We start from the raw sequence: 27039 nt of genomic DNA on the forward strand, positions 1-27039 counted from the left end.
TCCTGCCAGGTCCCCTGTGGACAGTCTTACTCTGGTCTCTGTAGTGAACAGATGCACATGAGACACCTTAGCACTCTTCTCTTAAAAGCAGCACTACCAAATACTATGCAGTGCTGAACGCACTCTTAGAGAGGACAAGTCAGGGATCACCCCAACCCATGCCAAGAACCAGACTAACAGAGCAGGAAGTTATCCTACAACTGAGGAACTGATCCAGATAGAGTACGTAGGCTTCTAGCAACTTTGCTCTATCTCGCAACACAGGTGCCATCAGACAACTCTGACCACTCTGCTCAACCTAGGTAACAAGGTCTGGGGCTTGTGTCACCCTCTAGGATGGGTCGCCCGATGCTGGTAGGCAATAGGTGGTGCAAAGACCAAAGAGTCAAAACACGGGCACAAGTATTCTCTCTATTCTCAAGTATTCTACTTATTCTACTTCTAAAGTTCTGGCAGAGCACACTTCTACATTGGGTTGGGACTCTGTCAACATCCTCCTCTCTACCTCTCTGAATTTCTACTACCTCTCAGCTCGCAACTCGCTCGACACGACTGTATCTCTCTCTCACAACTTCCCAGCACAGTTCGAGTTACTAAAGATATTATCAAGTCAAGATCGTAATATATATCACTGTATTGAGCCTTCCTACAGTAAAGAAGAGTTTATTTATTTTAACTGGACTCAGTGGTTATTCACCAAGAACCTACACAGCCCTTGCATCCTCCTTGGGTCATCTCCCATTTCTGTGGGTGGCGGTACCAATAGTCCGGGTGGGTCATAACTCCACTCCGGACCACTGTGATAAGCACCCAAGGGACCCCCGCACATCCCAGCAGGTCACTGGCCACAGGGGAAAGGATATAGCCAGCTCCTTTAAAATAAAAGCAGGTGTGCCACCATACCTGTGTGCCCAAACGGCACTGGCATCACGACAACCTAACATCTGGCTAAGCTATATTCCGACCAACCACCATAGAAGGGGCGTCACACGTTACCATCTAGCAATTAAGCGGTCGAGCGTACACCACACTTCTACCAGTGTCGGACTGGCCCATCAGAGGATCCTCCAATGGGCCCCCAGCTCAGAACCTGCAATAACATTGACTGACGTGTCTTTTCTCACTGATACACCCCAAATACCCCAGTCTGACACTGGCTTCTACTATAGTACTATGTAGCAATAGTGCATAGCCATTGTGGCATTTAAGTGTGTCAGTGACAGGATTGGTACCTGTCACTGATCACGTCAGCTGGAGGCCTTCTCCTCACCTCCCATTTGTTTGAATGGCGAACTGATACAAGAGTCTGCCTCAAGCATCACAATAAGGCATTATAAATATTTTGTAAAAAAAAATTTTTTTACTGTTCTAAAACATTGCATTTACATTGCATTATAAATGGAAATTCCCCAAAATGATTGAAATTGCATTTTTTTTTCCTTTTTTAAATTTTACCTAATACATGTAAATAATGCTTTTTTGAGTTACATCATACAATTGTTCCAGCAAAAAAAACAACACAAATTTGGCTCTGTGAAAGAACAAGTAGCAAAGGGGGGAAAAAATGAAAATTGGCCGTGTCCACCAGTTTCTCCACTGTGTCCTTAAGGGGTTAGGTCATATCCCACTGCAAAGAGGAACATGAGGCTGAATTATATGACTCACTATTTTACTTCATCTTTACTTTTCAATCAATATAAGATTTTAAAGTGACTGTCAGTAGGTTTATTCTGCCCTATCCAGAAGTAGTATAAACTAAGGACAGAGAAGCTGAACAGAATGACATACAACATCAGAAGCTGAACTGTGACAACACATATCAGGGTCCAAACTTTAGAATCTGATAACTAGAACTAAAATGTTTTGTTTGCTGGAAGATCTACAAAAAATGTCAGAGCTTATGAAATAATGCAAAGTCATTGTAATTATAATAAAGGGAATTCATGCAAATAACCTCCGTAATTGAATAATGGACGCTGCGTCGATTATTAGTATGAAATAAATACATGATCGCAGCAAGACGTGAGTGCCGAGAATTTTCCTACAACTTGATACTGTTTTATCTATGAACACCACGGTACGAGGATTGAGGCTATGTTCACACGTCGTGAGAGACCGGCCATTCCGTGACCCTGGCCGAGTCTGCGACCTTTCGGCCGCAGGGTTCTGATGCGGGCGCATCAGCGCGCGCTTGCATCAGAACCTCCCATAAGCACACAATGAGCCGCTCGCTTCACTGTGTGAACTGACAGGGTTTCCTACGGCTGCAATTCATTGAATTGCGGCCGCAGAAAACTGACATGTCAGTTACTTGCGGCCCCGTGCAGGATCCCGGCCAGAGCGTATACGATGTATATACGCTCCAGCCGGGATCCCATAGAACAATAGGCATTGTTCACCCGTACAAAGTACAGCCGTTGTTGCCGATGGCAACAACGGCCATACTTTTACGTAGTGTGAACATAGCCTAAGGGTGGAGTGCCAGTATACAGACTTTGATTTACCAATATAGATGAATGCTGATTGGCCAGCAGCCGTCCACATCCCTGTACACAACCCCTGTGCACTTCTGAGCAGTGATGCTAAAATCAAAACCGGGAGCATACATAAGGCAAACATAAGGTTTTTCTTTATATATGTCATGACAGGTATACTTTAAGGCTATGTTCACACACTTTTGAAATGTTGGCCTTTTATATCTGATAGCCGCCATTTAACTGTAAATAACAGCCATTATTATAAGAATAACGGACATTGTTATGGAATAACGGAAATTACTATACGAATAATGGGCCTTCTTATAAATAAAACGGACATTGTTATACGAATAACAGGCAGTGTTATAAAATGAAGGAGATTATTTGCCGTTAAATGATGGCTATCCAGTATCGGACTGGCCCACCAGATAACCGGAGGATTATTCGGTGGGCCCGCAGCTTTAGAACCTGCACTAACACTGACTGACATGTTGTTCCTCACTGGTCCTTCATTGGTGGGTCCCCAGGATCGTTTCCTCTGGTGGGCCCCAGATACCCCAGTCCAACACTGCGGCTGTCCTATAAAAATGTCTTTCGTTTTGATGGTGTGTGAACATAGCAATATATAGAATACATCCATATTTATGTTCTCAGGATAATGATATCTCAGGCTGCTTTGCAGAACAATATTGTCGTTGGTCACGTATCTGGCTCTAGATAACCGTTCATGAATCCAAATCAAACAATGATAACCTTATGCGTAGTTTTCTGAGTCCTAGGTGTAAAGGTAATTTCAGTAAAGTGATAGAATCGTTGCTCATCTCATCATCAAAGACATGGCTGGGTTCCTCGCAAACCTGGTAAGTGCATCTCCTTATAGTCATATATGTTACAGTGTGTAATATATACTAAATATTTCTTGGGCTAGGACTACAGGTACAAACTGAGGTGACAGTGTGTGCCTGAGGATCACACGCTGTACAAACAAATCATAACCACAAATTCTGGCCGTAGGTAGTGTTAAACAATGGTCATGTGCGGTGGAATGGTCATTGTTTGTACAGCGTGGAAACATAGCCTTAATGTGAACAGTGTGAAGAACAGAGCCAGACGTCAGGCAGTATACCGGCAACTGTCTGAGGAAAATGTGGACCTGTACATGATACAGGAGACCAAACAGATATGATACATCAGTATAGAGAGGATCTTAGAGATCAGTGCTGGGTGATGTCGGATATTACATTTCATATTGAATAATATTACCTATACAGTCATCAATATTTATGCTTTGCTTGTTTGTTTGTTTTCAGTTTAATGTAAATATGTGGATTGTTTGCTCCGTGCACACAAAAGTAAAAGCGGCAGAATTGTCCGCCGCGGAATGCCGCCAGCCTCCTTGTCATAATGACACTCTATGGGAGGCTCGCATGGCTCCTCTCTCGCGTGTCATTATGTCAGGGAGGCTGGCGGCATTCCGCGGCGGACAATTCTGCCGCTTTTGCTCTGTGTGCACGGAGCCTAACACTGATTTTCAAATAAAAGATTGACTACAGGTACAAAGCTGAGGATGGGCAAAACAGTAACGCTGGGTTCACACTGTTTTTGCAATCCGTTTCTTTGAAAAAAAAAAACTGATGCATTTGTGTGCATCTTTTTTTATCTATTTTTCCATTATAAAAAAAAAAGAAAAACGGATTTGTTTTTTTTTAACGGACACAAAAATGAGGTCAACTACGTTTTTTTGTGTACGTTAAAAAAAACAAAAACATCCATTTTTTTAAATAATGGAAGTCAATGGAAAAACGGATCAAACCAGATGCACACAATTGCATGCGTTTTTTAATCCGTTTTTTTTTTTAAAAAAAGGGATGAAAAAACGTATTGCAAAAACGTAGTGTGAACCCAGCCTAAGGCTTAGACTGGGTTCACACTGTTTTTGCAATCCGTTTTTTTTTTTCTTTCAAAAAACAGATGAAAAAATGGATGCATTTGTGTGCATCCGTTTTGATCCATTTTTTTTTATTGACTTCCGTTATAAAAAAAAAAGACGGATCAAAACGGATCCAGTTTTTAAACGGATCCAAAAATGAGGTTGACTATGTTTCTGTGTAAGATAAAAAAAAGGAATAGTTTTGATCCAATTTTTACAATGGAAGTCAATGGAAAAACGAATGAAAACAAATGCACACCATTGCACCCTCTTTTTTCATCTTTTTTTTTTTTTAAACGGATGAAAAAAAAAAACGCAAAAAAAATTGCAAAAACGCACAGGTAAAGAACAGGAGTACAACAGGGTGAGGCAAAAGTCTCAGGAAACCTTTCATTTCAGAAACAAAAGTTTAAATTATGTATTTGAATACCCAAGCAAGTAATGGGCGAGGGTCCTATCTTTTAGGCTATGTCTAGAATATGGCCAATGTCTTGAAAGCCTCCAATGGAAAGGTAGTCATGTAGCATCAAAGGAGACCAGAATGTCTCCAAAATCGATTACCTGAAATCACTCGTGGTTCAAAAGTTATCAACAAAAACTAGAAATCTTCCCGGAGACGCACAGCTATTTGCCGTGTTTAACATGTTGTCCCTGGTGCTGAACACAGAGCTGAAGGTGATGGATCCAATTGTTATGGACAGGCATTGACAACTTTTGAGTGGCAAGAGATATTGCAAATCTGATTGAGGCAATTCTTTGATCTGGTACATGACCACCTTCCCATGGGAAAAAAACTTGCCCTGGATCCAATTGAACAGCTTTCATGTTGCGGACATAGACTAAAAGTTAGGCCTCCTTACCCATTACTTGCTGGGGTCTTTAGATATGTAATTGTCTCTTTTGTTTCTAAAATTAAAGGGTGTCCTGAGTTTTTTTTTTTTACTCCCCCTGTATTACTGCAGAATCCAGACAAGGTATCCAATGTGACCAGCTGTGGTCTTCACTAGAGATGCGCGAACCGGGTTTGGGTTAGAGTCCATCCGAACCCGAACGATCGGCATTTGATTAGCCGGGGCTGCTGAACTTGGATAAAGCTCTAAGGTTGTCTGGAAAACATGGATACAGCCAATGACTATATCCATGATTTCCACATAGCCTTAGGGCTTTATCGAAGTTCAGCAGCCACCGCTAATCAAATGCCGAAAGTTCGGGTTCGGACCGACTCGATCATCTCTAGTCTTCACACTGGACACCCAGACTATTGCTATACTTGTACAGCGGGATGTGCGCAGGAGTGAACCAAGAAAAAAAATTCGAATTTTGGCGGGAGTTAACAGCTACATCAATTTCTTAAAATGAGATAATCAATAACCATTTAAATAGAAAAACCTATTAAAGTAATTACGTCCTACTGCATAAGTTTGTGGTCATTTACTGGCAAAGTTTCATCTCATTATATCTTTTAGCAGATGCATGCCCCCATGCACTTTTATTTTCTGGTTGTTACCCCATTTGTCATATTGGAGAGGTATTAAGTGTGTTATTTAAGCCAGTGTTATATTTTAAAGCTTGTCTTGTCCTTTAAGTTTTACATGTTAAATTCTAATCAAGTCTTTGTATTATATTAGGTTCAACACTGGAGAATTCTTCCTCTGATTATTGTGCTAGGTCTTGGTAATGGTTTGCCATTGGGTTACCATGTATCAGTGATCAGCTCATCATCTTTGGTAAGCAAAACTTTCCGTCTTTCATTTTTCAACCAAGTAAAATTATAGTTAGTGTCACCATCGTTTTGAAAAAAACGAGACATCATAGAGACATCAAAAAGACATGTCAAAAGTTTTGATCGGTCCGGGTCTGAGTGTTCACACCCGTACCGATCGTGAGAATAGATCTAGGTCACATGATCAGTCTATTGCCTATGTAAGTCTATGGAGCACGACTGTTAACTGTAAAAGTTTCCAATGCATTGGACATGGGCACGACTCTCAGGAAAATTATAACTAGGTATACACCATCAGTGAATTATGTACAATCTTCTCTTTTCTCTGGCCAGTGCTTTGCCACAACACCTCAATTCATGTCCTCTGCAGTTTGTCAAAGGCTTTATGAACCAGACCTGGATAAGAAGGTATGGATCAGCTATACCCCAAGAAACAGTCACCCTGCTTTGGTCTACAGCCATTTCAGTGTATAGTATTGGTGGATTGCTGGGATCATTGGTGTCTGGATGCATGAGCAGAAGGTTTGGAAAGTGAGTACTTTTATTCTAAACTACAAGCCATGGTAAAAGTCTGCAAAGTGGGTTTTCTTACAACTCATAAAAATCTTTATCTACTACATTAAAAAAAACCTTTTAATCTCCTCCCTTCCATAACTTTTTAGGTCCGTGTTGAATAATGTTAATGTAGTTTTTGGCCAGGTTCTCACATCATATGACACCAGCCGTTCTGTGACCTGGCCGTGTCAAAGAATGGCTAGTGTTAGGGCCCTATTCCACCGGACGATTATCGTTCGCATAATCGTTAACTATTAACGATCTCAAACGACCGCTATTGCGAAAGACCTGAAACGACTGCGAACGACCGAATGACATCTTATTCAATGCGAACGTTTTGCGAACGAGCAACGATAAAAATAGGTCCAGGTCTTATAAAGCAATTAACGATTTCTCGTTCGGACGTTAATCAACCGACCGTATTTCAACCGAACGACTATTGTTTAGATTTGAACGATTTAACGATAATCTGAACGATAATGGTCCGGTGGAATAGGGCCCTAAGTCAAGATCATCTCGGCAAGTACTGAAGTAAAGGACGGATGATCTTCATTTCTGTTGAATTGTTGAACCAATTCACCATTGCACACAATGGAGAGTGCGGCCGGAGCTGCACTCACCATTGTGTGAACTGACATGTCTGTGCGTCCGCTATTCATTGAATGCGTTCAATGACATGCCAGTTTTTCTTGTGCGGCCGGTTGGACACACTTTAAACACTTTTGTGCCATTCTCTACAAGGGAGGTGTGGCTTATCATCTACCATTTTTGTAAACTTAAACTATAAACTAGACTGTTTAAATGGGCACTGCCATTAAAAACAACTTTGCATATTCTAACAGAGGCATCAATATCTAGCATATTTGTCATTCACGTCATTAAAAAATGTTGTTTTCTGTCTGAAGTTCAAAGTTATAACACTGACTTATAGGTGTCACTATGTAAAGCTCCACTCCTCGTTGTCAATGAAAGCATGTCAATATAGTTATAGCAATTTTGACAGTAACCAGGAAGTGAGGGTAGGAGATTCACAGCTCTGTTCCTATCGTGTCAATCACAATGCAGGGAGACAGAAACAGACATCACAGAGACACACAGTAATCTCCTGAACTAATCATATTCATAATTTTTACCACAATTTCGGCAAATTCACAGAAAAATCGCATTAATTACCTAATGTGCCTCTCTGTCTATGTCTCTGATGTCTGTTGTTGGCACCCTGCACTGTGATTGACAGCACAGGAGCAGAGCTTTGAATCTCCCACCCTCACTTCTTGGTTGCTGTCAAAATTGCTATAATTATTGATGTGCATTCATTGACAGCAAGCAGTGGAGCTAAAAAATAGTGATAGCTAGTGACAGTCTACTTTAAGTTTACACTGTCAGAGTATCAAAGTATCCCATAGTATTGTAATATATATTAAGTACACGCATTTCTAACTTTAGGCTATGTTCACACTACGTAAAACTACGCCGTATGTGCAATGGGATCCCAGCCGGAGCGTACACACATTGTATACGCTCCGGCCGGGATCCCATGCGGCGCCGGAAAAAACTGACAGGTCAGTTTTCTGCGGCCGAAATTCAGTGAATTCCGGCCGCAGAAAGACCTGTCAGTGCACACAGTGAAGCGAGCGGGCAGTGCACACAGTGTGCCCGCATCAGAGCTCCGCGGCCGGACGGGCACAGGGGTCACGGCCGGTGTCACGGAACGGCCGGTCTGATACGCCGTGTGAACATAGCCTTATACTGATTGATACTTTTCATACTGAAGTTCTGTCCTCTTACATGGAAAACTGTGTGAGATGCCTAACAAGATCCTCTTTCTTTCTCTTTAGGAGACGGTGTCACATATTCACCGACCTTTTGGGTATAACAGCATCTCTGTGCCTTGGGCTCAGCAAGATTGGGGGATCATTTGAAATGATTATTGTAGGACGGTTTCTCTATGGATTCACATTAGGTATATGTTAGTGATAGTAGTTCAACCCCTGTCGATTAACAAATCATAGGTCATCATGACAGTTATTAAAGGAGAAGTCAGGGGGATTATAAAATCCTGCAGCCGGCAGGGGTAAGGGGAGAGGTAAGTTAGTACTTGTAATAAATTTCCACCCTGCCCCTGATAGGTGCAGTATTTTATAATGCGCAGGACTTCTCCTTTAAGTGTCCTTATAATTCTCATCAGTTAGCAAATTTTGTCTACTTAAGTATAATTGTATAAATATATACAGTGGTGTATAAAAAGACTGTGCTTGTAATCCAAATCACTCTTAAACCAAAGCAAATTTTCCCATAAGGAATCATTGAAATGCAGACAAATGGTTCCACACCCCAAAAATAATGATTTTTTGATTGAATGATTCTGAATAACAGGTAAAACAAGCATTTAGAAAGCTGGATATGTCATATTATAAGTTACTGTACAGTATAGCAATCAGCATGTGGTGTATTATGTATAGTAAGTGCTAAAGAATAAAAAAAAACAGCAACAGTTTGTAGATACAGAATGGAACTGCAGATCCCCATAATGCAGTATTGTAGTACAACAGGCTAGAAAAGAGAAGCAGGGCTGCTGTTAGAGGTCTGTGTTGTCACATGATCACAATGGGGAAGGGGGGAGGATGTTCAGCATGGACCAATCAGGAAGTGAGAATCGCAGAGCTGTGCAGGAGGACAGTGACAGAAACTTTTCTATACAGCAGTGTGACTGGGTGAGTGTAAGTGCAGGTGGATTATAGCAGCAGTTTGTGTAGCTGAGTGTAAGTGCAGGCACATTTTAGCAGGAATAGAGAGGAAAGGAAACACAAGGGCTGACAGAGACTGCAGGAAGCATGAAGGAAAGAGCAGGCCAGATGTGGGCACATACATGCGGCACTCTCTGTCCGGGGAAAGAGGGGTTACAGCTATGAAGAGAATACTTTCACAATCCTGTCCCCTGATGCAAGCCCCAGCCTGAAGTGGATCTGCCATGATTTGGAAGGTGAGGGAGACTTCCTGGGTCAGAGTACAGTGCTGTAGACCCCGCTATGCAGACCATGCCCCTCCCCCACTCCCCCTCCCACCGAGTACAGGGAGCTCTTAAACCAAAGCAATGCTCTTACACCAACTTACAATTTTGATAAACCGTGAGCTCTTTTTGCAAAACGCTCTCAATCCAAGTTACCCTTAAACCAAGGTACAGCTGTACAACCCATTTCCAGTAATCTAATAAATGAATAAAATGAACAATGACAATTCCCTCTTGCAGAGAGTTTTATAGGCTCACTGCCTTTACAGAGAAGAACCCTCCCTCTATGTTGGTGTACAAGCTTCATTCCTTCCTCTTTTCCCTTAAACCTACGGATACAACAGCTTTTTATTTTTTTGGCAGGTTTGGCACTTAACATATATATTCAGTATCTTGGAGAAATCTCTCCCACTAAGTTGCGAGGCTTCACTAACACTACAGGCCCAATCTTCGTTACTACAGGCAAGCTCTTTGGTCAGATTGTTGGACTCAGGTAAGAGCCAGCCGCAAATATCATGTAAAAGTGTGGTATCCCACCACGGGTGTTGCTATTGGCTACACCCTTCGCTAAAGCCTGTACTTATTGCAAACCACGATTTTCAGTCTGAACCAAAACTTGTATACACATTTTTAAAATGACCCAAACGTACTCACTAGCTTTACCTCATTGGTATGAATGAAGCCCTTGCCCTTACAAGCACAGATACCTCGGCATCCCATTTGACAGGATACCAACGTGTCCGTGTCTCATTCCCATATTATGTTGTGTGCCAAGTTAGGCTGGGTTCACACTGCGTTTTTGCAGTCTGTTTAATGTAAATGTTTTATGGGGGGGGGAAAATGGATGAGAAAACGGATACAATTGTATGCTATACATTTTCCACTGACTTTCATCAACATAAAAAAACAGATGTTTTTTTTTTTGTTTTTTTTTTAGTGTACACAAAAACATGATTGGCCTAGCTTTTTTTTTGTATGTTAAAAGTAACCATTAAAAATGGATATGTTAAACCGACTGCAAAAACAGTAAAGTGTGAACCCAACCGAATCAATCATGCAACGCTATCCGGTGCTAATACTAACTATGTATTTATTTATCAGACTCACATTTCTGCTTTTTACTGTTGTTGCCTATATTACTATTATTCTTCTATAGCATATGATTATTATTTACTGAAGAGCTTTCCTCTAGTCAGCTCTTCCTTAAAGCAACAACATAAGGGGGGGGGGGGGGGGATTTACAAAGCGCCTGGCATACCAAATCTTCCAGCAGGTGTAGATTTGTGTCATGATTTACACTTGCGAACAGGCGTAAATCATGATAAATGAGGCGTAGGAGGAAGCCATGCCTCCTCCCTACCTCATCACGCCCCCCAAGCTCTGCCAGCCCACCCATCGGGCGAGCGGGGTGTACGGGAGGCGTACGCCAGGGAAAAGGGGCAAATCTGCCTCTGGCATAGCTTTCATAAATCCCCCCAAAATGTATTTTCTACCATTACTGTTTAACTTCCTTTTTACTTTACTACCATTTTTATTTCACGTTTCTCTTATTATTTCCTTTCAGTGAAGTGCTGGGGACAGAAACCTTGTGGCCCTTGATGCTATCACTATGTGGTTTTACAGAACTGCTGCAATTGATAGTAATGAACTTTTATCCTGAGACGCCTCCATATCTGATGTTAGTGAAGAAAGACCAGGAGCGCTGTATAAAAGGTGATTTGAGTGATGTAAAGTGCTGTGGAATAGGTCAGTGATATATAAATATCCCCTTGCCCGTCTGCCGTCATCTGACAGTGATGTAATCTTTGGGAGGCCGGCTGACCCGCTCCTGCCGTCCCCCATCTGCCGCGTCATACCTATGCTCAGCCGCGATTGGCTGAGCACAGTTATGCTCAGCCAATCGCGGCTGAGCACAGTTATGACACGGCAGATGGGGGGCCGGCATGAGGGACGGCAGGAGCGGGTCAGCCGGCCTCCGGAAGATTACATCACTGTCAGATGACGGCGGACGGGGACGACACAAATCAGGTATGTATGATGCACTACACTTCCGGGTCCACGGGCGGGGGGCGGGGAACATGGGGAAGGGGGCCTTTTACATACATAACATACATTACAAAGTTGTATAACTTTGTAATGTGTGTTATTTTGTGAATAATTTCTTAGTGCCGCACTACCCCTTTAAAGGCTTGCCCAGTCTTACAAAGTTGAGGGGTATGGGTTCAGGCTGGCTTAAAAAAAGACTTATGCTGCAGTGGCTATGCTATGTCTTGATAGTACATGGTCCCACTTTTCAATCAATAAGCAGGAAAAGCCTGCTCATCCAGTCACTGGCTTACTACACACCTACTTTTTTTTTAAGCTTTTTACGAACGACTTGAAAGATGACGTGTTTCATTTGTTCAAACGAACGAATAGAAATTTGCCAACTATTCATTATTACCATACAACACCCCTTATTTTTTTTTAACCTTTTAACGAACCTCGAAGACCAATGATTTTTTTTTTGACATGCTGAAACAGAATTTTGAACGACAATATGATTTCGCATTTGTCGTTTGCTCGTTTACACCTATTACACGGAACGACTATTGTTGACGAGCGATCGTAGGAGCGAGTTTTTGAACGATAATCGCTTCGTTGAATAGGGCCTTCAGACAGGTCACTAGTATGGCCAGTGATCGACCAATCAGATATTTCCTGTGCATTGAGCTGAAACAAGGAGTGGTGGGATGGAACTGGTGTGGGTTTGGGGGCAGGTGAGTATAACAGTTTTTTTCCTCTCTTTTTGTTACCAGCCTGAGACCATACTCCACATATTTACAATTTTTCACCACCAGAGAACCCCTTTAATGCCAGCTATGATGCAGAGGTGAATACACAGTGCACCTTGCTTTTTTGGGGGTTGTGTAGCTGCCCATCCCGTCCTAAATCTGCTGCTGAAAGTGCCTATGGATAGGCTCAAGAGCATCATCTCTGGACCATGAGTGAAGGAATAAGGTGGTCTTGGTATATGTTTAAATATCTTTTTTTTATCTTTTTTTTATGATGTAGACGGGGGCATTACAGGAGTGGTATAGGACACCTTCAGGGGTGGAGTTTGTGCCTTGAAGGATCAGTTTTAATTTTAGGACAATATTAGGTAAGTGTATACATTGATATGGCTCTAATGGTTATACTGGTATTCTAGCTATGCACAGGATTTGGGGACCTGGAGACCATCAAGCTGAACTGAATGAAATTTTGGCAGAACAGGAGAAGCGCAAGAAATATAAGAGTATAAGTATCATTGAGCTGGTGAAAGAACCATCTCTACGGTGGCAACTCTACATTGTGATTGTTATTACATTTACTCTTCAGATGTCTGGCGTCAATGCAGTTAAGTAATTTCTCTATATATTCAACATAAATATACTAAGAAAGTAGCAGTAGTTACAAGAGGTCATGTTTCCTTTCTGCTAAGCCCCATCAGCATTCAAAAAGCTGTGAAGTTCTGTAGATATTTTTTATGCAAAAAAAAAACAAAAAACTTCTGTATGACTGGTATACAACTGACTATTTCTATGGAAGATTAATATTTAAGGACTGATTACAGTCTAAAATAAACTGCGAGAAAGGAGCAACCAGCGTAATATTTTTTTTTTTATAGTGTGATGGGCCTGTTAATATAAAAGACAAGTGATACTTACCTACCCTGATCCCCACAGCTCCTCTTCCAGGGATTTAGTGCATAGTCTAATCTCAGTCAGTGATTGGCTGTGCAGACAGGTCCTGCCTGGACTACTTATCGGCAGCCAATATTATTATCTTTGGCTGTTCTCCCTGAGATCAGCGATCTGTTTCTCTTCTGGCTCTACTAGGCATTGCTTCCACCTAGCTAGAATCCTGCTCTACACTGATGAGGGGCAACACCCCGAAACAGCTGTCTGTGGATGGATACCTGGCCTTGGTTTTTCCCTTGTCATTACATTGACTTATAGGGCCAGTTAATATGGTGGTTTTGGTGGCTTCCATACAGGAGCCACCCCTTGGCTGGGTCCTTCCCAGAGTGATATCTGGATAGTCCTGTGTTTCGAGACTCTTAAATAAGGCTCCACGGGCTCTTTTTTGCATTTTACTTGTCATGAAGGCAGGAGGCAAGAGACAGCAATAGAAGACTAGAAACTAGAGATGAGCGAACCGGGTTCGGGTTCGAGTCCATCCGATCCCGAACGTTCGGTATTTGATTAGCGGTGGCTGCTGAACTTGAATAAAGCTCTAAGGTTGTCTGGAAAACATAGATACAGCCAATGACTATATCCATGTTTTCCACATAGCCTTAGGGCTTTATCCAACTTCAGCAGCCACCGCTAATCAAATGCTGAACGTTTGTGTTTGGATTGACTCGAGCATGCTCAAGGTTCGCTCATCTCTACTAGAAACATCTGGAATGGGAGCTGTGGGGGATCAGGGTATGTAAGTATCAGTTATTTTTTATTTTCAATAAGCCCATTGCCCAGAAAAATATAAAAAATGTTATTATGCCAACATACACATTTTTGGCAGAAATATATGCAACTGAAAATTATTTTCATTTCTTTAAATGGGGTTATGTCACATGAATGGGACAGCTGCAAAAATTTTGCGGATGCACTATTGACATAATATACAGTCCTGAAAAATTACTGAACTTGTGAATGAGGCCTTTGTTCACACGGGATCTGCCATTGGACCCATCTTCATCTTTGCAGCTCATCCTGACACAGGTAAAGAGTAGAGATGAGCGCACCTGGAGCATGCTCGAGTCCATCCGAACCCGAACTTTTGGTATTTGATTAGCGGGGCTGCTGAAGTTGGATAAAGCCCTAAGGTTATGTGGAAAACATGGATATAGTCATTGGCTGTATCCATGTATTCCAGACAACCTTAGAGCTTTATCCAAGTTCAGCAGCCGCCACTAATTAAATGCCGAACGTTCGGGTTCGGATGGACTCAAACCCGAACACGGTTCGCTCATCTCTAGTAAAGAGCAGAGCATTACATGAAGTTCTATATTCTGTTGTATAGAGGCGCTACTAGACTACACTTCAGTAATACAGATGAAATTCGGTAAAATCTCCATGCTGATTGGCTGATGTCAATGTAACTTACGGTGTCATTGTGTTAATTAATTTTTTTCTTCTTTTTTGTTTCAGATTTTTTATTACGCAAACAGTGTTTTTCTCACCGCTGGTTTGCCGCCCGAGAAAATTCCCTATATATCACTAGGCATAGGAAGTTTTGAGCTTACGGCTGTCTTGCTATGTGTAAGTATTTAGATAAGAATTTATTCACTGTTTTTGTATTTACTATAAAATCTAATTAGTTTAACCCCTTAGTGCTGCAGCTAGTTTGGGCTTTCATGACCAAGCTAAATTTTCAAAATCTGACCTGTCTCACTTTATGCAGTTATAGTGTCGTGATACATGAATGTATGCTGGCGATTCTGAGATAGTTTTTTCATGACATATTGTACTTTATATTAGGGGCAAAATTTGGTCACTATCTTGTGTGTTTTTTGTTAAAAAACATCAAAATATCATGAAAAATTGGAAAAATGATAATTATTTTTTCCTTCTTTTTTAAATATCAAAAATACGCTATTCAGCATATGGTAAAAATATCATAATTATTGTATTCTCTGGGTTTCTACGGTTATGTCGATACCAAATTTGCATAGTGTTTTTTTTAACCACTTTGGCACGATAGAAACTATGTTCCTGAAAAAAAAAAAAGGATAAAAACTGTCGCCACATTGCAAGATCCATAGCGTTCTTATCTTTCCCACGACAGAGCTGGCTTTGGGCTAATTTTTTGCGGGAAGATGTGTAGTTTTTCTTGATACCAAGTATTACATGTATGTGACATTTTGATCTCTTTAAAGACGTATTTTCGGAAGTGGATTGATGAAATACACCAGTTCTGCCGCTTTTTTTCTATTTTTCTTCTACAGCGTGTGTCGTGCGGATATAATTAATAAAATGGTTTTATAGATTGGCTCGTTACGTTTTGGTGCAAACTTTTTTTTTTCACTTTTACACTAGTGTACATTACTGTACACTAGTGTATACTAAGCAGTAATCTTTTGATCACTGCTACAATACACTGCACTACTACTGTAGTGCAGTGTATTGCCTATGTCAGCAACAAGCTGACAGGCAATCTACTCAGTCCTGTCTTTCGTATGGCTGTGTAGAGGCTTCACCCTGGCTGTCCCGGGGGCTTTCTGAAAGCTTCTAGGATAGCCATGGTGACGATCGGAGGCCCGGACCTCGCCGTGGGACTCCCTATCAGGTGAGTATAGTACCGCACCTGACTGGAACCCGTTACATGCCGCTTTCATGACTTGACAGAGGCATATAACAGGTTAAAACTACCCAGTGCAGTAAATTACTGCTCCGGGTAGTTGCAGCAGGAGACCGGCTGTCATGCTGACTGCTGATCTCCTGCAATACCGCCATTCCTGCGCCGGCACCATTTATTCTGTCCCCACCATAAAAAGCCAACAGGGACAAAATAAAGCCCTGAAGTGACCGCCGTAAAAAAGGCGATACGGCGGTCACTAAGGGCCAGCACAAGGAATTGTAGGAACACTTAAGTCAATCTTCTATGCAGAAATATCTTCCCACTATTCAGTAAATGGTATTTGATTTCCTATTTGCAGAGTGTGATGACAGAGCGATATGGAAGAAAAGTCATTCTGCTCGGGAGCTATGGGCTCATGGCGACTATGTTAGGTGGTCTCACGGTTACTCTATCACTTCAGGCAAGAAAATATATCTTTATGTTTATCTGTATAAACTGCTCCCCCTCCATCATCCTAACGGACTACACTTCCATGATGTCTATTTCCTCTTCCCTTCAGGGCTGGACTTATTGGATCCCATACTGCAGTGCTGTGTTCATCTTCTTGTTCATCTTCTTTTTCGGCATGGGGCCAGGTATTTGGGCTCTTGTGTCAAATGTGAAGTATTGTTCGATTGCTCCCATATATTGTCTGGCAAGTGCACAAAATATTTAAAGGGAAACCATTAGCAAGTTCTAACCTGCGGACATCTCCCTACAACACACGGGGCGCTGAGGATGAACGTGCCTCCAGGTGCCTAGAAAGTTTCCCAGGTCTGCATCCTGATTTTCCAGGCCCCTGGAGTGGAGTCCAAGTGCAGCAGTCCGATAAGCCGATGGCCTAGCGCAACAAAGCGCTTCTCTTTGTTAAGGCTATGTTCACATTACGTAAGAGAACGGACGTTCTGTGACCCGGCCGGGTCACGGAACGGCCTGTCTCTGCAAAGATCATCCCAGCAGTTACTGGCCGGATGATCTTTCCGGCCGCAGTGTTCAGATGCGGGCGCATCAGCGCGCTCCCGCATCAGAACTCTTATAGCACACAATGAAGCAAGCCGGAGCCGCTCGCTTCATTGCGTGAACTGACAGGTCTTTCTGCGGCCGCAATTCACTGACATGTCAGTTTTTTGCGGCGCTGCGAGGGATCCCGTCCAGAGCGTATACAATGTGTATACGCTCCGGCCGGGATCCCAAAAAAGAATAGGCAGTGCCGATGGCAACAACGGCCATACTTTTACGTACTGTGAACATAGCCTAATACTTAAATTCGCTCATCTCTAGTTACATTCTAAAATACTGTATACTGAATAGATCATTGTCAGAAAATGTCATCTTGCACCACACTGTGGATTCCCTGAGACAGATTTACACTGAGGGTATAAACCCACACACCGAATATGCTGCGTATTTACTGCTGCGATACGCAGCAAATACGCAGCAAATACGCAGCAGATTCGATCTAAATAACTGAACACAGCATCAAATCTTCACCATTAAACTGCTGCGTATTTGCTGCGTATACGGTGTGTGGGTTTGTACCCTTAGGGTACAAACACACACGCCGTATACGCAGCGTATTTACTGCTGCGATACGCAGCAAATACGCAACGGATATGCAGCAGATACGCAACAGATATGCAGCAGATACGCAGCAGATTAGATCTAAATAACTAAACACAGCATCAAATCTGCTGCAGATCTGCTGCGTATCTTCTGCATATTTGCTGCGTATCTGCTGCGTATACGGGGTGTGTGTGTGTTTATACCCTTACTCTCAAATTTTTAGACAGTTAAGAATGAAAGAATGTGCCAGGTGGCTTTGGCTGCGTTCACACTACGTATATTTCAGTCAGTATATGTATATTTCAGTCAGTATTGCAACCAAAACCAGGAGTGGATTAAAAACACAGAAAGGATCTGTTGAAATTGAGTGGATGGCCGCCATTTAATGGCAAATATTTGCTGTTATTTTAGAACAACGGCTGTTATATTGAAATAATGGCCATTATTTACTGTTATATGGCGACCATCCACTCAATTTCAACATTGTGTGAACAGATCCTTTCTGTGTTTTTAATCCACTCCTGGTTTTGGTTGCAATATGAGGACCACAATACTGACTGAAATATACTGACTGAAATATACGTAGTGTGAACCCCTTATACTGTTACATACATCTGGTTTATCTTCAGACTGTTTAGTCTAAGCCTATTTGTTAGCCAACATCTAAGTCCCGCTTAGGGTAGCTTCACACGTACCGTATCGCTGCGTATTTAACACTGCGTTTTTATAGCTGCATTTTTGGTGCGATTTTTACATGCGAGTTTTGATTTTCACATGAAAATTTAAAACTCGCATGTAAAAATCGCACCAAAAACGCAGCGATAAAAACGCAACGATAAATACGCAGCGATACGGTACGTGTGAAGGCACCCTTAAAGTGAATCTGGCACCTTTTGACTGCCTACATTGCTGGCAACATCGCTTAACATATAGATCAATAAAAGCATTTAGAACATACCTCTGTTGCATGTATCAGTGTTTTTATAAAAAAAAAATATATATATATAAATATTCAGGCTGTGTATAGAGTCAGAAAGGTGGAGCCTGTTGTTCCCTAGGCCCTTGCACCACCACGCATCACTATGAATAAGCCCACCCCTTGCATAATGAGTGATGTGTGCTGTGCATACAGCACAGTGAGACGTAGCAGTGCTATGGCCAAGGGAACAATAGGCTCCACCTCTATGACATTATTCACAGCCTAAATAAAGTCTTTTTTACAAAAATAAAAACACAGACACTGGCAACAAAGATATATTCTGAATGCTTTTCTTGATATCTATCCAATGGTGCCACCAGCTTGGTAAGCAGCCAGGGGGTGACAGACTCACTTTAAGCCATATCTCCTCTAACTAATCCACACTGCTTTCTATCAGGCCACACACCTTTATTTCATGCAGCACAAAATTGTCTAAGCCACATAAAAAGTGTGGTGCTAGGTAATATGGAGCATATATTGCACCGAATATCTGGAGCATTTCCAGTATTAGGCCACGTTCACACAATGTATTTTTTCACTAACAGCCGCTGTTGCAGGATTGCAACAATGGCCGCTATTTAGTGAAAAATCAAATAACATTGTTTTTTATGGAATCCCGGCCGGAGTGTATACACACAGGATTCATTGAAAAGCAGCCACACAAAATTGACAGTGTAGACAATGTAAAGTACGGCTCCACGCACTTTACATTGTCTGCAATTGTTAATTGGAACGCTGGCACATCTGGATGTGTGTCACCAGGGCCGATTCTGGGGTCTCTGCCGCCTGAGGCAAACCTCAGGCGGCCCCCACCGAGACAACCGCTCACCTGTCCCACGCCGCAGCCAGCCTGCGCTCTCCGCTGTCTCCACATCCCATCAGGTCCCGCGACGTCACCCTGCAGCTGTCATAGACCTCCAGGCTGTGGTGAGTGGAGCGATCGGGTCGCGCGGGGTGGTTGCGGTTGGATGCGCCACCCGCACCGCATCAAACCGCAGCGCGTCCCCCACCGACCCCGGGCACTCACCACAGCCTGGAGGTCGATGACAGCTGCAGGGTGACGTCGCGGGACCTGACGGGATGTGGAGATAGCAGAGAGCGCGGGCGACGGGACAGGTGAGCGGCCGCTGTCATTTTTGTTAGCTAAAATGACAGCAGGGGGGACATAATGCCGCCCCCTGCCGGACCTCAAAATCTGCTGCCTGAGGCAGAAGGCTCATTCCGCCTCATGGCAGAAGCGGGCCTGCGTGTCACAGAACAGCCGCTGTCTTACAGAATGTGAACGTGGCCCTAAATCTGACTTAATTGTCTGCTATGAACATTTTAAGGTTTCTGTTCTTGACTGCAAAAATACCTTGAAATCCTATCCTAGGATCCCCCTTTGGCAGCCTTGCCCACCTATTCACTTTAGAATATAAAGTGATACAACTTACCTTTTCTCTTTCCTATTTGTAATGTAATTCACAGGGGCGTAGCTAGGGGTTCAGCCTAGGGGGGGAGAGCAAGTCTGAGTGGGCCCCCAACCGATTATGTTACCCAAAGGGAACCTCGCTTGACAACAATGCTTTCTAAATAATAAAGGGTATATTCTGCTCCATTACTCATAGTGAATTAAGAGCAGTGTTAGAGGTTTCTACATTTACATATATAGACACATAAAATGAAACAGTGACTTACAAGGGGTGTCTTCTCATCGGAGTCGCTCACTATCCCAATGTCATGGATGTATAGGCAGTATAACAGGTTCACCTGAGAGCTGTAGTTAAAACTGTAAAAAAAAGTTAAATCCATTATGCAAAGACTATTATTTTCCCTATACACTGACTGACCCATATACCATAGAGGTAGATAATTTGCATTCTGCCTAAGACAGGTGCATCACTCACAGGGAGGTACCGCAGGCTCAATCACTAGCTAACTCGGGCAGCCACTACAGGCTGCTGCACCCTGCTCTCTGTGATCCGAATCACAGCTTTCTGATTTAAACATACTTGTCCCTTATCCTGTAAGAGACTGGGGTGGAGGGGTCGGACCTCTGCCCCCATTCCCCCAGGATCTCCAGATCAGCCCCCAGCTCCTCTATGAAGCTGCCAGAGAGAACTGGGCCAAATAGGGTTAAATCAGAAAACCACTGTTTTCCACATGTCCAGCTCCCCCTGGTTTCCACATGTCCAGCTCCCCCTGGTTTCCACATGTCCAGCTCCCCCTGGTTTCCACATGTCCAGCTCCCCCTGTTTACCAGCTCCCCCTGTTTCCACATGTCCAGCTCCCCCTGTTTACCAGCTCCCTCTGTTTCCACATGTCCAGCTCCCCCTGTTTCCACATGTCCAGCTCCCCCTGTTTCCACATGTCCAGCTCCCCCTGTTTCCACATGTCCAGCTCCCCCTGTTTCCACATGTCCAGCTCCCCCTGTTTACCAGCTCCCTCTGTTTCCACATGTCCAGCTCCCCCTGTTTCCACATGTCCAGCTCCCCCTGTTTCCACATGTCCAGCTCCCCCTGTTTCCACATGTCCAGCTCCCCCTGTTTCCACATGTCCAGCTCCCCCTGTTTCCACATGTCCAGCTCCCCCTGTTTCCACATGTCCAGCTCCCCCTGTGTCCACATGTCCAGCTCCCCCTGTGTCCACATGTCCAGCTCCCCCTGTTTCCACATGTCCAGCTCCCCCTGTTTCTACATGTCCAGCTCCCCCTGTGTCCACATGTCCAGCTCCCCCTGTGTCCACATGTCCAGCTCCCCCTGTGTCCACATGTCCAGCTCCCCCTGTTTCTACATGTCCAGCTCCCCCTCTTTACCAGCTCCCCCTGTGTCCACATGTCCAGCTCCCCCTATGTCCACATGTCCAGCTCCCCCTGTTTCCACATGTCCAGCTCCCCCTGTTTCCACATGTCCAGCTCTCCCCGTGTCCACATGTCCAGCTCCCCCTGTGTCCACATGTCCAGCTCCCCCTGTTTCCACATGTCCAGCTCCCCCTGTGTCCACATGTCCAGCTCCCCCTGTGTCCACATGTCCAGCTCCCCCTGTGTCCACCAGCTCCCCCTGTGTCCACATGTCCAGCTCCCCCTGTTTCCACATGTCCAGCTCCCCCTGTTTCCACATGTCCAGCTCCCCCTGTTTCTACATGTCCAGCTCCCCCTGTGTCCACATGTCCAGCTCCCCCTCTTTACCAGCTCCCCCTGTGTCCACATGTCCAGCTCCCCCTATGTCCACATGTCCAGCTCCCCCTGTTTCCACATGTCCAGCTCCCCCTGTGTCCACATGTCCAGCTCCCCCTGTGTCCACATGTCCAGCTCCCCCTGTGTCCACATGTCCAGCTCCCCCTGTGTCCACATGTCCAGCTCCCCGTTTCTACATGTCCAGCTCCCCCTCTTTACCAGCTCCCCCTATGTCCACATGTCCAGCTCCCCCTGTTTCCACATGTCCAGCTCCCCCTGTTTCCACATGTCCAGCTCCCCGTTTCCACATGTCCAGCTCCCCCCGTTTCCACATGTCCAGCTCCCCCCGTTTCCACATGTCCAGCTCCCCCCGTGTCCACATGTCCAGCTCCCCCCGTGTCCACATGTCCAGCTCCCCCCGTTTCCACATGTCCAGCTCCCCCCGTTTCCACATGTCCAGCTCCCCCCGTTTCCACATGTCCAGCTCCCCCCGTTTCCACATGTCCAGCTCGCCCCGTGTCCACATGTCCAGCTCCCCCCGTGTCCACATGTCCAGCTCCCCCCGTGTCCACATGTCCAGCTCCCCCCGTGTCCACATGTCCAGCTCCCCCCGTGTCCACATGTCCAGCTCCCCCCGTGTCCACATGTCCAGCTCCCCCCGTGTCCACATGTCCAGCTCCCCCCGTGTCCACATGTCCAGCTCCCCCCGTTTCCACATGTCCAGCTCCCCCCGTGTCCACATGTCCAGCTCCCCCTGCGTCCACATGTCCAGCTCCCCCTGCGTCCACATGTCCAGCTCCCCCTGCGTCCACATGTCCAGCTCCCCCTGTTTACCAGCTCCCTCTGTTTCCACATGTCCAGCTCCCCCTGTTTCCACATGTCCAGCTCCCCCTGCGTCCACATGTCCAGCTCCCCCTGCGTCCACATGTCCAGCTCCCCCTGCGTCCACATGTCCAGCTCCCCCTGCGTTCACATGTCCAGCTCCCCCTGCGTCCACATGTCCAGCTCTAGTCTATTCCTAAAGATACAGACTGCCTGTGCAGTCTGTATCTTATGCTTTTACCTATAGCTGTGTAGCGGAGCAGTAAGGCCGGGGGCGGCCATCTTGATGACGTCAGTGGTGCGTTCCAGCGCTGGAACGCAAGGGACGTCATCAAGATGGCGCCCGGCTTTACTGCACCGCTACAGAGGACTGGGTAAAGTATAAGATACAGACTGCACAGGCAGTCTGTATCTTCAGAAATAAACTTCATGAAGATACAGACTGCCTTTGCAGTCTGTATCTTATACTTTACCCAGTCCTCTGTAGCGGTGCAGTAAAGCCGGGCGCCATCTTGATGACGTCCCTTGCGTTCCAGCGTTGGAACGCACCACTGTGACGTCATCAAGATGGCCGCCCCCGGCCGTACTTCTCCGCTATACAGGATTAGGTAAAAGCATAAGATACAGACTGCACAGGCAGTCTGTATCTTCAGGAATAGACTTAGGGAGAGAAAATTCAATAGCGATCTGAGTGGGCCCCTGCCAGAGTGGGCCCGGGGGCGGCCGCCCCCCCTGCCCCCCATCAAATTTCGCTACTGGTAATTCAGTATACTTCTCATATATAAGCTTTTTTTCTCAATATACTATTAATATACCTGCATATAGTGGAATCTATACTGTTTAGGCACTTCTTCAGGGTGAATTGATATCTATTGACAGTGTCACCTTGTCTTTGATCTTTAGGGACACTAACCATTGCAATAGTTATAGAAATTTGCAGTCACTCTTCCCGTGCTGCAGTGTTTGTGATCATTGGTTCCCTCAACTGGATTGGACTCTATGTGATAGGAATGGTATTTCCATATGTGGAGGTGAGTATGCACTTACACCAGCAGATCTTTTCCTATTTTCTCACTATGCATTTCCATAGACACACAACTTAAGGCTGGGTTCACACTACGTATATTTCAGTCAGTATTGTGGTCCTCATATTGCAACCAAAACCAGGAGTGGATTAAAAACACAGAAAGGCTCTGTCCACACAATGGTGAAATTTTGTGGATGGCCGCCATATAACAGTAAATAACGGCCATTATTTCAATATAACAGCCGTTGTTTTAAAATAACAGCAAATATTTGCCATTATATGGTGGCCATCCACTCAATTTCAACATTGTGTGAACAGAGCCTTTCTGTGTTTTCAATCCACTCCTGGTTTTGGTTGCAATATGAGGACCACAATACTGACTGATATATATGTAGTGTGAACCCAGCCTTAGTAAAAGTGTAATAGATTTATAAAACCCCGCTCACACCGTTTAGATTGGTTGTTCCTCTACACTCATATATTTAGTGCAATACAAAGTAGAAAGGCAAAACACTGGACAGGGGCAGGGAACGTCAGTGTAGAAGGTGAAGCAAGTTGGCCTAGTGTAGGTATAGGGACCTTCTTGGGGGTCTTGTACAATGTAGAACTTTACTCTGCCGGGATTAGTGTAGAAGAAGGTGTAGTAGAAGAATACTCATACTCATGTTTAGATAACTAGATATCTGACTGCCTTCTGTCCAACCAGATCAGAGAGTGCTAGGTTGGGTAGTATGAGCCCCAGACCTTAACAACTGGGTGAAGCAGACTTCCCGGGACCTCCCAGGATAGCCATGCATGAGTCAGTATGATACTTTAGCTTTCCCGCTCTTTGTCTTTCTGGGGATCAGTTCCTTGCTCTGGTAACTCTTCTGAGAATAGTGGAGTAGGATCCCTGGCATGGACAAGGTGTACCCTAGAGGAAGGTTACCCCTCCTGTTGGTTTAGCACTGCATCTCGCAATAAGTCTCTCTCATAGGAAGAATGTTTCTCTAAGTTTCTGGCTTCTGACAAGAGCCCTGGCCAGGTCCGGCTTTATGGCAGCAGGAGCTTTCTCTTTTGTTTATGTCTCCTTTCACCATTTACCAACTGAAGGCCTCCCACCCGGAACTAATTGGTGAGGCTGTGTAAGGAAGAGGAGGTGTGAGTGGCTGAAAGTTGTGTGAAACACCTGCACCTGTGATTTGACAGAACAGTGAACAAACAGTAGAACAAGTTAACCCATTCCATTCAGCTGTGCTCATATACAGAGTTGTAGAAAAAAGTGAGACATCTAGTGGGGGAAACACAAATAACAACCTTATCCCCTTATACCTGAGGTACTTTACCCAGGTGGAATAAAGACTTAGTGGACCACCGGTACTGGGACACTACATATGTACTAATGCTAGTGAATGAGAACCTCACTCATTACCAGCTTCCTTCAGTAGGTGGCAGCATAATACCATGTTATACAAGGTCCATACACATAAAAGTCATATAAGAGAAACACAGGCATGCATGATGCAAAAAATAGCAATGACACATAGTAATGACACTGCAGTTACCTGACAACCCAGTAGTGGATTATAATAGGTCCTTTTCGGGTGGTAGCCCGGGGCCCTGAGCTCCTGGGGGGCCCATGGCCACCCAAATAGACTTATACTCTCAGTACAGTACTGTCTCCTTCTACAGTTCTGCCATTATTTGCAAATATTGCTGCTTTTTTTACCACAATTTTGCACAAATCAGGGCATCATGACATTATCTATCCTGTACTGCAATAGTGCTGCCATAGTTACAGGGGGGTTAGGGACCCAGGCTTGGTGAACCGCCCGGGGCCCATGGTAGAGTTAATCCGCCCCTGTGACAACCAACTTGGTAAAGGCACAGGATCGGTACTTGGATACTGGACCCATCCATCATAAGTACCCATCTGATATATACATGAAAGAATCCCCTGGATGTATACCTCTGATGGACACTGTGAGATTAAAGGAGAACGCTGGGGAAAACAAAAAATACAATGCAGGCTAGGGGGTGAGGGTACATAATAAAGGAGGTATACTTATCGGTCCCCATGCCCCCGCAGTGCTGTCTCACCACTCCCAGACCCCCACTGGCCCCCTGCAGCTCCAGCTCCTGCAATGTAACTACCTGGCTGAAAAATGCCCACTTAGGGTATGTGCACACTACGGAATCCCGCCGGAACACCCGTTGCGGATTCTGCAGCTTGCATCTGCTAACAGATTCCGCATCTCCACGGTTCCCATAGGTTTCATTCTTTGGTTTCGCTGTCTGCCCAAAGAATTAGCGGGTTCTTTCTCCGGGCGGATGGCGGAATCTAGCAAACCACGAGCGGGTGCGAGCTGCGGAATCTGCAACGCACATACCCTTAGCCAGTAGCGACTGGGGCGGCACCCCGCTGCAGTCACTGACTGGTTGAGTGGGCCTTTCTCAACACTTTAACACAAGAGAAAAATGTAGACCAGAGAGTGAGAGCAAGCTGGTGACACGGCATAGCTGGGGCATGGGGATGGGAAAGTATAGGTTCTTTATTATGTTCCTGCACCCCCCTACCTGCACTGTATTTTTTGTTTCCCCTGGAGTTTTCCATTAACTATAAAAACAGTCTAACTGGGTAAATTGTGCTATAGGACCATCTTTCATTGCTCTCACTTTTTGCTTTCTCTCATTTCCAGGCTGCTCTTGGCCATTACTGTTTCCTCATCTTTTTTGCCAGTATTGTGGCCTCTGGAATATTTCTGTTTTTCTTCCTCCCGGAGACAAAAGGGAAGACACTACAGCAAATCACAACTGAATTCAACAAACTTAATTTTAAAAATAAAAAGTCACACCAACCTATAGAGTTTTCTACCTGCTTATGATGATCTGCTGGGACTATGTAACTGTAGTTGATTTTCCTGCTCTGCATATAGAAAAATGTGTAAACAGGCAATGTGCATGTTGCACTATAATATATTTGTACATGTTTTAAAAATAAAATATACATATATTAAACATTAAGTATATAGCGCATTTCTGTTAAAAAGTGATGCAGACCCAGCATATACACTGCTTGCAATATATAGATGTTACTTGGCATGTAGTCATCTTCTCACTGTTATGTCAGACTACTCTTAGATACCCTGTTTGTAGTAATCCAAGAGTGTATAAATCTAATACAAAGAGATTTAATATAGTGTGTCTGTCAGCTAAATATGCTGTCTATGTATGGGCAGCATATTACGGCTACAGATTCTAACTTCAGCTACTTAAAAAAAAAAATCACAAAAAAAGGTTACGAGTCCACTATTTTCATGAGGGGAGCACTCCCATCTATGTGCTCTGGTATGTATGCACGTTTACAAAGCAGTTTTTTTTATACACAGTAGACAGATGTATTGGTTATGTTCTTTCAGCTCTTCTAGTACAAACCTGTAACATTATTATGTCCCAT

The 27039-nt window shown here is 44.2% G+C and overlaps 1 protein-coding gene across 1 annotated transcript in view; it reads left to right on the top strand.

Annotated features, from left to right (window-relative positions):
• Positions 1–26600, top strand: part of LOC138786409 (uncharacterized) — a 45921-nt gene extending 19321 nt beyond the window's left edge. The window contains exons 14-24 of the mRNA XM_069963400.1: positions 6036–6134; positions 6501–6661; positions 8524–8648; positions 10059–10188; positions 11260–11408; positions 12886–13073; positions 14870–14980; positions 16378–16479; positions 16579–16654; positions 23480–23607; positions 26282–26600. Of these exons, the coding sequence (XP_069819501.1) occupies positions 6036–6134; positions 6501–6661; positions 8524–8648; positions 10059–10188; positions 11260–11408; positions 12886–13073; positions 14870–14980; positions 16378–16479; positions 16579–16654; positions 23480–23607; positions 26282–26467 (1455 nt within the window). The 3' untranslated portion in view covers positions 26468–26600. The remainder of the gene's footprint in view (positions 1–6035; positions 6135–6500; positions 6662–8523; positions 8649–10058; positions 10189–11259; positions 11409–12885; positions 13074–14869; positions 14981–16377; positions 16480–16578; positions 16655–23479; positions 23608–26281) is intronic.
• Positions 26601–27039: the final 439 nt, after the last annotated feature.

The sequence above is a fragment of the Dendropsophus ebraccatus genome, chromosome 3 (assembly GCF_027789765.1).
Source record: "Dendropsophus ebraccatus isolate aDenEbr1 chromosome 3, aDenEbr1.pat, whole genome shotgun sequence".
Classification (NCBI taxonomy): Eukaryota; Metazoa; Chordata; class Amphibia; order Anura; family Hylidae; genus Dendropsophus; species Dendropsophus ebraccatus.